General features: G+C 32.2%; 2 protein-coding genes across 2 annotated transcripts; one reads left to right on the forward strand and one right to left on the reverse strand.

Annotated features, from left to right (window-relative positions):
* Positions 1–703: 703 nt before the first annotated feature.
* Positions 704–3,887, forward strand: LOC133193190 (uncharacterized). The gene is made up of 5 exons (XM_061329159.1): positions 704–785; positions 976–1,113; positions 1,439–1,552; positions 2,791–2,917; positions 3,818–3,887. The coding sequence occupies exons 1-5, from the start codon at positions 704–706 to the stop codon at positions 3,885–3,887; spliced, it is 531 nt and encodes a 176-aa protein (XP_061185143.1).
* A 2,675-nt stretch (positions 3,888–6,562) lies between these two features.
* LOC133193191 (uncharacterized) lies at positions 6,563–13,100 on the reverse strand. Its single transcript, XM_061329160.1, has 8 exons — positions 12,898–13,100; positions 11,940–12,248; positions 11,300–11,581; positions 10,779–11,081; positions 7,766–8,047; positions 7,390–7,674; positions 7,077–7,202; positions 6,563–6,968 (listed from the first exon to the last, which is right to left on the reverse strand). Exons 1-8 carry the CDS (start codon positions 13,073–13,075, stop codon positions 6,712–6,714), a joined length of 2,022 nt encoding a protein of 673 aa, XP_061185144.1. The 5' UTR covers positions 13,076–13,100; the 3' UTR covers positions 6,563–6,711.
* Between the last annotated feature and the right edge of the window lie 1,765 nt (positions 13,101–14,865).

A 14,865-nucleotide genomic window follows, 5' to 3' on the forward strand; every position in this document is an offset into this window, starting at 1 on the left:
TCAAAAATTTAAATACTGTAACTTCGTATTTTTTTTTTGTTACACACGAATTTTTCGCTTCTACCAAACTTTGCTATCGCCTTTTACTTATGATAAAAAAGGGCGATTAAACTTCTTGAGTTTTGCAAATCAATGTAACTGAATCCCTCCCAACTTTGATTCTTCTGATAATAATTGAAACCATAGGGCACCGATTTACGAAAGACCTTAAGACCAAAACCAAAATGTGAATTTGGGAATAACATTTTGCTTTAGATTAATCTGGATTGTTTTTATCTTTTTAAAAAGAATTTTCTAAAAGTATATTTTATTTTTTGCATGCAATTTTCAATGTTTTCATTTATGTTGCGACATCTAAAGTTTCTTGTCTAATAGTGAATTCTTTTTTAATTTTTTTTTAAAAACTGGACCCTGAAGTTTATCCTACATGTACGCTGTCCAATGTGTTTAAATTCTCAGTTCCTAATCAATTTTTAATTACTACCATATCACATTAAAGGCCTTTTCAACTAAAGTTTAATGCATTTTCACTTTTAAAGTGCTTATTCCGCAACTTGCATGATTACTCACATGGCTGGAAACTTCAATCAATTTTTCCACCTGGTTTAATATGTAACAAGGGCACGAATGCGTAACACCTGTTTAAAAGAGATTTGTTTCCATTAGCAATTTACACTAGTTAACTCCTCCCTGAACCCGCGACATGTTTCTGTACAAAGTAGTGTTGATTTTAACTTTCTTGATTCAATGTAGAGCAATTCACCTAAGGAAAGGTTCATATAACGGTAAGCTTAGTTATGCATAAGTTATACATGTTCAAACAATTTATACATTAGTGAACGAGATGTTTTCATTCTTACAGAAACTCTTTAATTATATCACTTTCATCAAACATTTTATGCTAGGACATCCTTGCTAAAACAAGAAAATTAGTGTAGCTTTTTCAATATTTAATTTAGATTTTTGTTATATTAGGTGTACAATACCCTAAACAATATGCTAAAAACAACTTCTGTGCTGGCGGTAGGCCAGTGACATTCCGATTTCGTTATGGAGCGTCCATTCCAAATTGTGATCCGCCACTGGGGCCTATCAAGGGTTGTGAGATGATAAGTAAGTACAAGCAGCAGCATTAGGTAATATTTAATCTAAAATAAAAGTAATGAAATTCAAATAAAAAATTATATAACGGATAATATTGATTTATTTTCAGGGGGTGGGGGGATGAGGGGGGTGTAATATTTTCTATTTCATACGTATAAGTGTAAATTTCTTATGTCTTGAATATTATCAATATACCAAACGAGGGTAAAATACTTAAAGATGAAGTGTTTGGGACTTCCAAATCACTTTGACATATATCCACGGTATTCGAGATTTCAAAACAAGTGTACTTTTATTATTTTTAATTTAATGTTATTAATTTCTCTGTTCTTAGATATAAATATCTATACCTCACGTCCTTACCACTGTCCAAACAAGGGATATGTCAGTGGATACTCAGCAGTTCCTATGGATATACACGGAAGTGTTATGGTAAAATGTTGTAAAGGTAACATTTGTTATCCTATATTCAAACTATACATCAAAGATTGAACTTAAAATTTCACCTTCCCAAAATCTGAAATATGGACTGAATAGTGCTTAAGCACAATAGGAATAAGCCGTTGTGCATGTACTTTATGCACTATCCAAATTATCAATTACGTTTCCAAATGTTATTACATGTGTAATTGAAATTTTCTTAATGATCAAACTTCTGAGAGTATATGATATGAGAAAATTTAAAAATCCAACATTTTTTTTAATAAATAATTATTCAATATTTAATGAAATTTTTAAAACACGTCCCTTACCTTGTGCTGTTATATGGGAATGGTTTTACTTAAACTTAGATACATATATTTCCAATGTTCATATTCCTTGTTTTATCAGACTAACGCATTACAGGTGTTGACATATAGGTGCGAGAATCTAATTAAAACAATATAAATGCTGTACAAGTATTTTTTTCCGGCTGGAATTAATGAACGCTATTCACAGGGTCACATATTTTCCGCAGAACTTTGTCCCAGCGTACAAAAAACGAAATAAGATAAACATTTATGGTGATCCAAGAAATATGCGTACTTGTAATTTTCTATTCGCCAACAGAACAGAATGGGTAATCCTGTGAAATTTAGGACCAAAAATATAATGTCATAAGAATGATTGAATATGAATTTAAAATTCATTTCTGTTGCTATTTTGTAGATTCTTTAAAGCTTATGAAAAAAAATTGAATATATCAATGAAGTATATGTAATTTGTTTGTTTGCATTTTTAACGTTCCAAGGAGAATCCTTCCGTCATATTGAAAAGCCACCTTCTGTAGGTTGATGGCTGTAAATTTAGACCTATACTCGGCACTCAGGGCCATTGAGCAGCGTGAGATCTTTTTCGTGCTAGCATCTACAACAAAGCTTGGTTTTTACGGTCTCATCCGAAAGACTAGTCTCCACATGATGATCAACTTCTTACTCCGCGATTCTAGAGCAAACGCTCTTGCCACTTAAAAGATCCAATAATTATGAAATGTATACACTATATATGTATAAATGTCTCTAAGATAATATAAAGAGTAAATGAGTTTTTACTTCCTTATAACCATAATTTAAATTACAGCTCCTTCTGTATAACTTCTACTTTACTTATATTAATATAATTTTTGCATACTTATGGATATATCCATAACATATACAACGGTAAATCTTTTTCTGCGTGTTAAATGCCCTTCGCCTTCTCTTGCAGCGCTAGGTGTCACATATAATGAGAAAGAATGCGTTCAGTATTTTCGGGAGGAGGATCCAAAACACCCGTCTCCAACTAAGCCTGGATATTATCTAGTTGGATCCACTCCTTTATTTCTTCCTAAAGGGCAAGTATTTTACTTTTTTTTTTATTTTACGCAATAATAAGTGTCTTACCGAACTGACCAAAATTTTTACATGGCAACACTGGCCATTTACTATGTAGCACACACAAAATATGTTTATTATATAAAAGTTGAAGCAGTGCATGCAAGTACTATTTTAAAAATTCAAATTTTCAACAACAGAAAACTTCTTTTTGTTTCCATGCCAGCAGAATCATTTTTGATTTCTTTTTCACTGATGCATCCACAACATTTTCTGAATATCATTACTGTAAAGTTTTATTTAAATTGCCAAAGCCATCTGATAGAACTCCGTCATGTGAACTAAAACAGATGGGACATAACAAAATGTCTCTTAAACTATAAAAAATATACAAAATATCTAATGTCTAAATTCAATCCCAACTTTTTTTTAAATTTGTAAATAATTTCCACCATATTTTAACATATATTTGTAAGATAATGAGAATGCCAGTCTTGTAATATTATTAAGTAAAAAGGATTGCGATTACATGCAATAAAAACATGATTTTCTTTGCAAAACTTTAATTTTATTAATATTTCATTCATGCATATTTTCTAACAACGTTTCGTCTTCTCTACAAAAGAAAATTTGAATATATGATTGCTGAAGGAAGGAGATGAATGTAAATAAATGCCTGAACACTTATATAATATATATTTTCTCATAAGTTACATGTATGTATAATATTATAATATATACGTGTAACGTATGAGAAAATAAATAGATTTAATAAAGTATGAAATAGAATAAATAAATAAATGTAGATGAATGTTTTTATCTTTTATCACAATATATCTATACCCAAAATATCCCTCTCTCTCACACACATGATGTTAATTTGAAAAATAAATTCAACCTTATTTTTTTCTTTTTTCCAGAAAAGTTGGTTTTTACAACAAAGAATGTAGATTCCGCAGAAGCAAGGGCTTCCATTTTTTAGCTTATTAAATTGAAGTTAACAAAGTTTACGATTTGTTTTTTGGTTTTATTTTTACGCTATGTGCTAGTAAAGATAATAATAAATGTAATATAAAAAAAATTGGTGATAAACCATACCAACCCTATTATATGAGTATAATTATAAACTCGATAGAAAACTTCTTCAGCGACTCTTGATTAGTGACATACATGTATCATGATAAAAATATGATCAAATGTAATTTTTTTTAAACAATAGAACTTCGATAAATTATGCCGATTTTTACAAATATCGCAATAATAATGAATATTGATAAGTAACAATCACTTGATCATTCATTTATAAATAAAGTGTACAGCATTTCTGCATATGAGTTTCTTGAAAATTAAAAAAAATATGGATCCAGAGTTTGAGAAAACCAGTTACTAACATGTGTACTGATAATAGAGCATTTATAACTTATATTTAAAGTTAATACATATTTTTTTTTATCAAGTATCTGACTTAAAATTTACCGTTGTCACGTAAAAGGTTCATTTGCAATTATGTCTGCAATGTTCATGAGGCTGAAGCTTGACTTCTTAGATGCAGTGTAAAGGATGCACGAGTGTAAAGGCACAATATGGTGTATCTTCGTAATGCAACACTCCTTTAACTTCATTTTAAGAATTTTCAAGTAGAAATACTTGTAATGCGCGCTTACAGACATTTTCCGGAAGCCATGGCATTAATTACGGAAGGATTCGAGTTTTAATCATGATGAACTGGTACAACTCTCGTAAATATTGTAAAACAAGCAATTTAAAGTTTCATTTTCAATGCACTTTTGACTAGTAACGGGATAAAATTAACCAAACTTTAAATTGTCGACTAGGCAAAATTGAAAATTACTAATTTTTATATGCAATGTTTGATTTTTTTTCTTCCAAATGGCTGAAAATTACAAAATCTGGACCTTCTTCCTGCTCCATTACGTTTAATGTATTATTGGCCTCCTCAATGGCTTACAACTTGTATGAAACATGTCAAACATAATTCCACCTTTCAATACATTAATAGACAAAAACGTTATATGCAAATGAAATATTGCTTTGGGATAATGGGAAGTTGACAATGGATAAGCTGAAGTTATTTATATATTTAATTGTTAGTTTTCTATTAATGTCTGTATTCTGTAAAATGTTAAAAAGTGTTAGATAATATATATTAAAGATGGGTTTTGACAACCAAAATAAAAACAATACTAGCTCTGCTATTTTCCGACTACAAAGTATAATAAATATTAACACAACAGCATAAGGTTTATGTTTAATATCGCACTACTAAATATTACAATGCCTCAGAGTTGCATATTAAATGTGCTGCCAGTACTTTCCAAAATAATACCAACATACCAAAATAAAGCTAAACTGTTTTTCTAAGCATAAAAATTAGCAACAATGGCAAAAATTACAACATTCAATACCAACTATTCATTATTCGATTTGAAAAATGGTAAAAGAAGTAATATTACGGAAATGTTCTGGTAGAAAATTCTAGAGTTTTGCATATTTTTATCACAATCCTCTAAATACACAAATACAGATGTTTTACCAAAATCAATATCAACAACAAAGTTTTTTTATGATAAAAATCAGATAAACAAAGTGCATAGTTATGATGAAAAAGTGTGCTTCTTACAAAAAAATGTTAAAACTTGTGGTCGCAGGGTTAAGGGTTCTGGTGTTTCTTGGGAGGGGGAGGGTTCTATTGGAAATTTTATTGAACATATGTTAATTCTTTGAAAATCTTCAACTAAATTCATAGTTATGATGATGAGGGTACCTCTTCATAATTTGTGAGTTTCATGACCCTGGGTCACGGGTTCTGGTGGTAGGGTAAAGCTGTGTTGAAACTTATTGAAAATGCATTATTTCTTTTAAAACCCTCTCTGCTTCTGGGCATATCGGAGGCAACAGAGTAAAGTTTTAATAAGCAAGGATATCTTTACCAGATTTTTGAACATCTGGACCATTTGATCAAGTGTTTTGTCTTGGGCATATCTCTATTAATTTGTATTCTATGAGAGAAATTCTTCCCCTTTGCCAATCACTTTTGATAATTAATTACCGTAAATAATGTATTTGAAAGGTTAACACAATAAAAGAATTATGCGAGAATTTTTATTGTATAATAAAGAAAGTACTTTCATACTTTTAATGATCATTTAGACTTGTAAATAATAGATAAATAAAAATGAGACGAAAGAAAATTATCTTACTGAATGTTCTTCGAAGACCAACAGAGGCCAGTGTGAGAGGTTATATTATGAGGTTAATAAACAGTACAGAAGCACGTAGTTTTTTGATAATCTGCAAGTTATAATGATAAATATGGATAGATTAGAGCTTAATGCTCTTAAAGCCCTTGAGCCTTTTGTATACAAGAGTAGAATCATTCAGGCTTTCATTGGAGTCTCACAATTAGAGCCTCTGAGAACTGCAACAGATATTTTTGGAGGATCTGGTCTCCAAAGACTGCTTATTGTCAATATGGAACTCTAGAATCGTTTTATTGTTATCTTAAAAGTAACTTTAAGTGCACTGTCAAAAGGATTTTGAATAACCTAACGTTGTAAATGATGTCACAAGATTTGAAATTTCCAAGTTTCAATTTAATCAAAAAACTAGTTTATAGCTATGATGTCAAAAAAAAAAGACTTCGGTTTAATTCCTTGTGAGGAATGGTTGCGTAAAGTGTAGAAAACTTGTACGTTGATAGTGGACGTTATATATATAATTTTTATTCAGTTTCATAAAAATGAGTTTATTATTTTACCGAAGAGATGTACGTATACTCATTTTCATTTGCCTGTTAAGGTTTCAATTCCTCATACTGATTATTCTCATCCCTAATACATGTAATATTCTGATTATACATTGGTAATACAGCAATGTTCTCGCCGTGTATTTCTTTATATCTCTCATTATCAACACTTGTTTTTTTGTCGAGAGGAGCTTCATGTCTTTCATATGCATCCATAGCATCGTCATGGGTTCCTTCATTCATTTTAGTTGATGTTATCACATCACGTGACGCTGGTGTTGGGTGTCCTGGAGACACAGGTATTTCTTTACAAACAAACATACAAACTAACTTAATTAATCTTTTGAGAAAGGTTGGAAAAAGTATGCCATTAATACATTTACAATACAAATTATATATCATAAATCACTCACCTGCACGATGCAAAAACTTGTAAACACCAATAGCAGTCATGACTAGAAGCAATAAGCTACCAAGGACACCAACAGTTATCAATATGTTTATCTGAGACTCTGAGTTCTCTATCTGTATTGTCTGTACTGTGAACAGAAATTGTTCTTTTTAAGTAAACATTAATTTAATGTATTCAATGCATTAAGAGAGTGGTATTTTTTTCTTTGTCATAACACTATTGAATTGTTGCAAGACTGAAATCGTCAACCTTTTTCTACTGTTTTCAATGGATTTCTCAAACTGAAAACCAATTTATTTCATAAAATAACAAACCTGATATTTGTATGGTTATTAGTTCAAACTCATCTCCAAAAAGAGTATATTTTCCCAGAAAACTTTCATTATACACAGGTATTGTACTGGATACCCAGTGCTGGTAAATGTCATTTCTTTGATTAATTTTTGTCAGAATCCCATAGTTAGAAAACGCTGAGTACCACGTAAGCAACTTTGGTATAGGGTAGGAGATAATTGGTACGTTTATTGATACTACTGCGGGTATATTGGGAATAAGATAGATCAGTTTTATTTCCATCCGATCGTCGAGGCGGGGATTACCTTTAGAAAAGAAAATTATAAATCAGCATAACTAAACTCTTAAGATTGATAAAACCATCATAAATAGAAATATAATTTCAAATTAACTTACACATAACAGTGAAGCCAAGTGTTTTCGATTTAGCAGGAAATGCATCTGAACTCCCTTCACATCTGTACGTGTTCGAGTCAGAACACTGGGCTTTTTTAACGAACGTATAGTTTAACCAATTTCCAAAACTTCTTATAACCTGCTTCCAAGAACCTTTGCTGAATATTATTGTGGGGCTGGGGTTTCCCTCTACGTAACATGATAACTCGAGAGTTGAATTTTCTTGTACATTTGACATGTTTTTTGCAATACCATTTATACACAATTTGGGTTGAGTTAAATCTGTAGAATAGAACATATGTCTTAAAGACTATAAAATGCCTTATACAGTGGAACAGTTTTAAAAGACAATATTTACATATGCAAATATTTTTCTTCGATGAACCTATTGAAGAGAAAATATGTTCAATTCTGTGTGAAACTAACAGGGGATCAGAGGTCATAATCATAGGCAATCCCCAGCTTAATTGTTAAAAAATATATATCTACTATACTATAAACATTAGTATATTTATGTTTATAGTAGATATTTATTTTTAAACAATTAAGCTGGGGAGTGCCTATGGTCATAATAAGACCGAATCACACGGCGAGATGATATCTTGAGTATATATTTCAGTCTCAGTGAAACTGCTTTCGAATTTTCTAACTCGATAGAGATGAAAAAATAATGATACATTTCGATGTTTTTCATTCAACAGATGTTCATTAGATCTTCCTTCGGTGTGAAGAATGTTTTGAATAACACAATTAACCTAAAATCGCGCTTACTTTTCTAACCCAAAATTCCTTGGAAGGTATGTAAACTGAAATAGACGATTTCACCGCTTTTGAGTTAACTCGTAAAATAGTAAGATAATTCTTAGTAGCTATGATTGCTCTTTCATTATAAACAGAGATTTCCTGAACAGGACTGCTGAACATCCATGTAAATGCTCGCGTAAAAGCGAGTCGAACTTTCAAGACCAAACACACAAGCACTTGTTTCGTATACGGGACACCCTACTTATTTTTACCACAAGGTACCTAACTCAATTTCAGGCACCCCCGCTTCGAGCTCGTAGTTTGTTCATATATCAATCATGAACCTACTTTAAAATCATATCTTTCGCTTCGAGAGACATTTTTCTTGTCAAATAAATCCTTTCAGACGTCTCTGGTTGAGCCTCTTTATTGTAAACCACTCAATTATTCCTCGAAAATTACCTCGATACATTTTAAAACTTTAGATGGGATACAACTTCCGGTTGGCCGGTTGGGGGTAGGATAAAACCAGAGACTTCCGAGTTTTCCATTCCGAGGTCTCTGGTTTTATCCTTCATTTATAACCCCAACCGGAAATTTGCAGTTCTATTCGGAATATTCGTCTCAAATGTAAATATAATTAATAAACAGCAATGTTAAAAAGTTCACTGGGAAATGAACTTGGTTGTTACGTGATCAAATCTACTGAGAAGACCTTCGGGCTTCACAGGATTTGATCACGTGACCAACCAAGTTCATTTCCCAGTGATGAACTTTTAAACATTGTTGTTTATTTCTTAATTAGACTTACCACATTCTCACAGATAATTAATAGCATTATTCATTCAGAGCAGGTAGAACGCCCGCCCCGTGATCGGAAGGTCGTGCTTTCGAATCACGGCCGCTACTGACGTGAGTCGATAAAAAATAGGTAGCAACTGTTCCTTCGCCAAGCACTCGGCACCTTGAAGTGAAAGTTGCTTGTCTTTCGGATGAAACCTTAAAAACCGAGGCCCCGTGTCACGGTAGGCGTTGGCACGATACAGAACCGCCACTGCTCAATGGCCAGGAGTGCCGAGTAAAGGTCTACGTTTGAAGCCCTTCACCTATGGTGACGTCTCTATATGAGTGAAAAAGTTCTCGAACTGGACGTAAAACTACATACAATCAATAAATCAATCATTCAGAGCACAAGGTACAAGAAGCATTATCTGGAGAAGTGTATTTTACTTTCACATATATTGTTTATTATTTTATTATTTCCAAAATCAATAAAATCCTTAAAATATTTAATTTTCCTCCCTATTCTCCGTCGTCGTTCAATGAAAAGAAAACATGGCGTAGATTAAACATGAAAGGTTATCAAAAACTTAAAAATCTATCTGTGACCCAACACAACATCATGATTTTATACATTTATTACATGATCGTGAGGGAAATATGAGGATTTATTCGGCAAAGAAAAATTATATTCCCCGAGGGCTTCGCCCGAGGGGAATATGATATTTCTTCGTTGAATAAACATAAACATAAACTTTCAAATTCAACACCGCTCTTAATATCACTTTCAATTTTAATGTAGTGTCACTGAAACAATTTACAGAAGTCCATCAGCAATTTTGTGACGTGAACCAGACTATTGTGACCTCTACTACTCTCGGGAGTTTTCGTTAACGAACATGAACGATAACTATTGCGGGAAAATGCACTGACTACGTCTCCGAAGAGGTTGAATATGATTAAAAGCATGACGAAGACGGGGAAATATGAATTTTTATGGCCCTGCCACGTGATAATCTAGAACCAATCAGATAACGCGTTGTATAGAATAATTATAATGAGGTATAATAATAATACTTATGCCATCTTTGTTAATCTATTGTTACTAGTGTATTTTTTCCGGTCTTTACAATGCCCCAAATAATGTTGTAACTACCTGTAACTTAATCTTATCACGTGATCATTGTTTATCTCCAGACCATGCATTTTGATGGAGATAAATTTTTGACCCACCTCCTCCCCTGCAACCTCTCCATGCTATAGTCAGTTGTAAACATTTTAGCATTGTTAAATTACATTCATCATGTTTATAATATTTACATACTTATTTGTCATGTTGCGTTTCACACGCTATAAAGGTTGGCGTGCATAATATTTATAAGAATGGCATCCAAACAAATAAATGATGAAATTCCGATTTTCATCTGAATTAAAACTGATATCAGTAAATAAAATATAATGAAATCAATGCAGTTGTTTAATAACTTACATTGTATGTCAAGTTTTATTGATTTACTTTTATTTTTAAAGGCACTTCCGTACGCCACACACAGAAATAGGGTCGCATTTCCTCTATAAACTCGTTGCCCTGGAATTGTCGCCAAAGTATATTCCAAAGAAGAAGCATTAGCAAAATAGCTGAAATTGCCATACGATCTTTTGACCATCCACTGAACCCTGCACGGTGGATTGCAGTCAACAGTACAATTATACGGACCAAATGTAGCTCCATCATGAAGATATATCTCACCAGAAGGCACTGCTGGTGAAATGTTTATATCTTCTGGACCATCTAAAAATGAATCAAGATTGATAAGTTGATTTTTATTGTTAGACGCCGAATTGGCAATAGTTCAGCCATATTACCACGGTAATAGAAATAAGAAAACACATAACCTTGGGAGGTTAGTTATGAATATTGTGCATCAACTTGAATAATTATTTTACGTGTTGCCTTGTAGAGAATAAACATTCATTTGTTATGGAAATGCACATGTAAATTTTACTTACATAGTATATCAATCACTATTTCTTTACTTCGAGCAGACTCGAGTGTTTCCTTTGCTCTACAGGAAATAACGCTCTGTTCATAATTTTTTGTGGCAAGAAAAGTGTATGTTTCAGTTGTATATCCAATCATCTCAGTGTTGTCGATGTACCAAGTGTATGATAGAGGTGGAAATTTTTTATAATAGCCAGGTGTGGAAGTTGATTTGCTATGGCATGTAAACGAAGCATTGTTTCCTTTTTTTACCTGCATATCTCCTGTAATTACAGGTACTGTTGGCTTTCCTAGAAAAAATACATGCATTATTGAGGTTATCTGTTAGAGAGAGAGAGAGAAAGAGAGAGAGCAAGTCTTATCAGCTGTGCATTGTCGTTTTAAGAACCATGAAAGAAGTCCATAACTAGCAACCCGAGTAAACTTTTCACAGGCAAACACTAAGAGGAGAGGTCCTGGAATTTTGATCAGAAAAATAGTTTTATTTTATGAACTCAGTGTCTGAAAGTACGTACATTTCCTGCAGGGATCAAAAGTCATAATTAAACTAGGTTGCTTTATTGAAAATATACAGATATGATTAAAAAATAAACTTTAAAAGTTTTTGGATCCTTCTTACAACTTGATGCATCCATGCTCAGTGTTTACCTTGAACTAAAAGAACCACAGCCTGCGTTGAAGATGATTGGGCCTCGATCGTACCTCCAAAGTAATATCCACAGTCCTTTCTTGAAATGTTTTTCACCTCAAATTGTATATTTAGAGAGTTAAATGGACGGCTGTGGTAAATATACTTATAAGAATTTCTTAAAGGTCTTCTTTCGTTGAATATCATCATTATAGTTTCAACTTCACCGTAATAAGAATGATAAATTTCGTACCATCCCGCTGAAGGAAAGTGCGAAATTGTCCATGATATATTTGTTGCATCACCCACCTCGGCTTGAAAAAGGGTAACTGTTTGAAAACAGATAAAACATTTAAGTAAAAAAAGACTGAGTGAGAAAGACACATACATTTTACAGAACAATCTCATACATGTATTCCAGTACCAGGCATGGTCACTAGTACCATGAAAATGTTATTTACTTTTCACACATGATTTTCTTTGGAAATGAAGCAAAGTACAACATTTAAAGTAAAACAGTGTTTTTATAATCATTGACAAAAATGCTTGCTAAAGCATATAATGTCTTTTAATCAGACAGAAATAGATATCTTTTAATCCCATTGATTACAACGTTATATCAATTTTATGTTATTGTCCTTTTCTTATCTTTCTGAACAATATTCGTTTTATATATATATATATATATATATATATATATATATATATATATATATATATATATATATATATATATATATATATATATATATATATATATATATATATATATAAGGAAAGCCAATTATGAAAAGTAATAAACATACTTATGAACACGTCTGGTACTGCACAGTGTGTTTGTGTGTGTGGGTGTGGGTGTGGGTATATGGGTGAGGGTATGTATTTAGGTGAGGGTGTGTGTAAATAAGGGTGTGTATGTATGTGTGATATGGTTGACGGGTGGATGGATGTATACACATGTGAGAAATTTACTCGTACCGTTGAATGTACGGTTGTAGTTTTCAATCCTGGTTTTCATGGACGAATTACCGAGTTTTCTTAAGTTAATTGTTACAGATGTATAATTAAGCACGTCCTCCACAGCAAAAGTGTCGCCTACAACTCGTGTCCACTTAGTTCGTGTTGTGTCCTTTCTAAGATTTACAAAATGGTCCATGCCTGGAGTGGTTTTCAATGAGAAAATCAAGCTGCCATTAACAAACTGTGTCCCTCGAATTTGTCCTGCAAATACATTGACAAGTATATTCATGTGTTCATTGACATATTGATTACAGTACGAGTATGAGACACACAACTTATTAATCACATAAAATGATTCCATCTCCGATACATTTTGCACATGTTTGTCAGATCAGTGTTTTCAAAAGTCTGGTGTTATCTTCCACAGACTTCATAATATTTATAAAATTATGACGCCAGTTAAAAGAATGGGGTTCCCTAGATGTTGGTCCTCTCAAAATAAGAGATTTAATGTCCTCATTATTAACAATGTTTACATCACCAGTAATGATGTGTCAAGCAGGACTATAGGTGTAGGATGAAGAAGAACATGAACACATAGGAGAATTATGTATCAGATGTTCGATATCTAGGCATTGTAGAGCTTTTTTTGTAATTAAAGAGTTTGGAAGCAATAGTCGATGTATATTTATAAAAAATACAAGGTGTGGACTTCAACTTGAAATATGGTGGAATACAAGACTGGACCCTTTTGTGATTAAGAGTATTACTAATATTAACTGCGTCGATTTCTTTATTTGCAAATTGAAGTTTAAGGAACAAACGGATTGCCCCCCCCCCCCAAAAAAAAAACTTTGTTGGACTTTTTATTTGTAATAAATATATAGAAATATATTTATAAGGGTATAACAAAAGTAAGTAAATCTGAGTAAATCCATTTTGTCGTTCAAAACTTAAATGAATATAATACATCTTATTTGTAATTGGAACTCTTCTTTTTTCTTAATATTTCGTTTCGAAAGTGTTGAATCATGAGACATCATCTTTCATATGATAATATTTTTATTAATGTGCTATGGCTTTTTGTCTCATGTCGTATCTTATTAGAAATACGCCCCGTTATCAGCAGATCTATTTTTGTGTTCATATGAAGCAGAATATGTTCAAAATCTTATACGTGAAAAGAAGAAAACACTTGCTGTGGCCTTCAACTCGACATTTAGATATACATGTATTGTCCTTTAACAATGGTGACTTCCATTCTTAAGTTGATATGGTATATCCCAGTGAGCTTGAAATAAAAGATACCACAGAGTCTGACACATCTGTTTCATATTTGGATATTTTACTAGAAAAAGACGTTAATGGTAATCCAACAACATAGCTATACGATAAACGTGAGGGTTTTAACTTTACAATCATCAATTTCCCTTACCTATGCAACAATATATCTTCATCACTTGCATATGGGGTTTATACCTCTCAGTTGATTCAATACGTAAGAGCATACTCTACGTATGAACATTTTCTAAAACGAGGTAAGCTATTGACAAACAAATTAATGAAACAAGAATATCAGCAGTCTTGATATAATGACCTTGTCAGTAAATACAATTTATCATCAAGTCAAATGTTGAATGACTTTTTTCATACTAGTTGTTAGGCCATTATTTACACACTGAATTGTCGAAGGTTTTTTTCCGTTATTTCCCGATCATGACAAGGAGCACACGGCGGGTGTGACCGGTCGGCAGAGGATGCTAACTCCTCCATGGCACCTGATCCCACCTGTGATGTTTAAGAGGTCCGTGTTTGCTCTGAACTTTTGAGCTTGAAAACTGTTCGTTATCTCCATACATTTCATGAACAACATTGTTCTGATTGGTTGCCTAATATATTATATATATATATATATATATATATATATATATATATATATATATATATATATATATATATATATATATATATATATATATATATATA

The sequence above is a fragment of the Saccostrea echinata genome, unplaced genomic scaffold (assembly GCF_033153115.1).
Source record: "Saccostrea echinata isolate AGI-Se365-2 ecotype Australia unplaced genomic scaffold, CSIRO_AGI_Sech_v1 ptg000027l, whole genome shotgun sequence".
Lineage (NCBI taxonomy): Eukaryota > Metazoa > Mollusca > Bivalvia > Ostreida > Ostreidae > Saccostrea > Saccostrea echinata.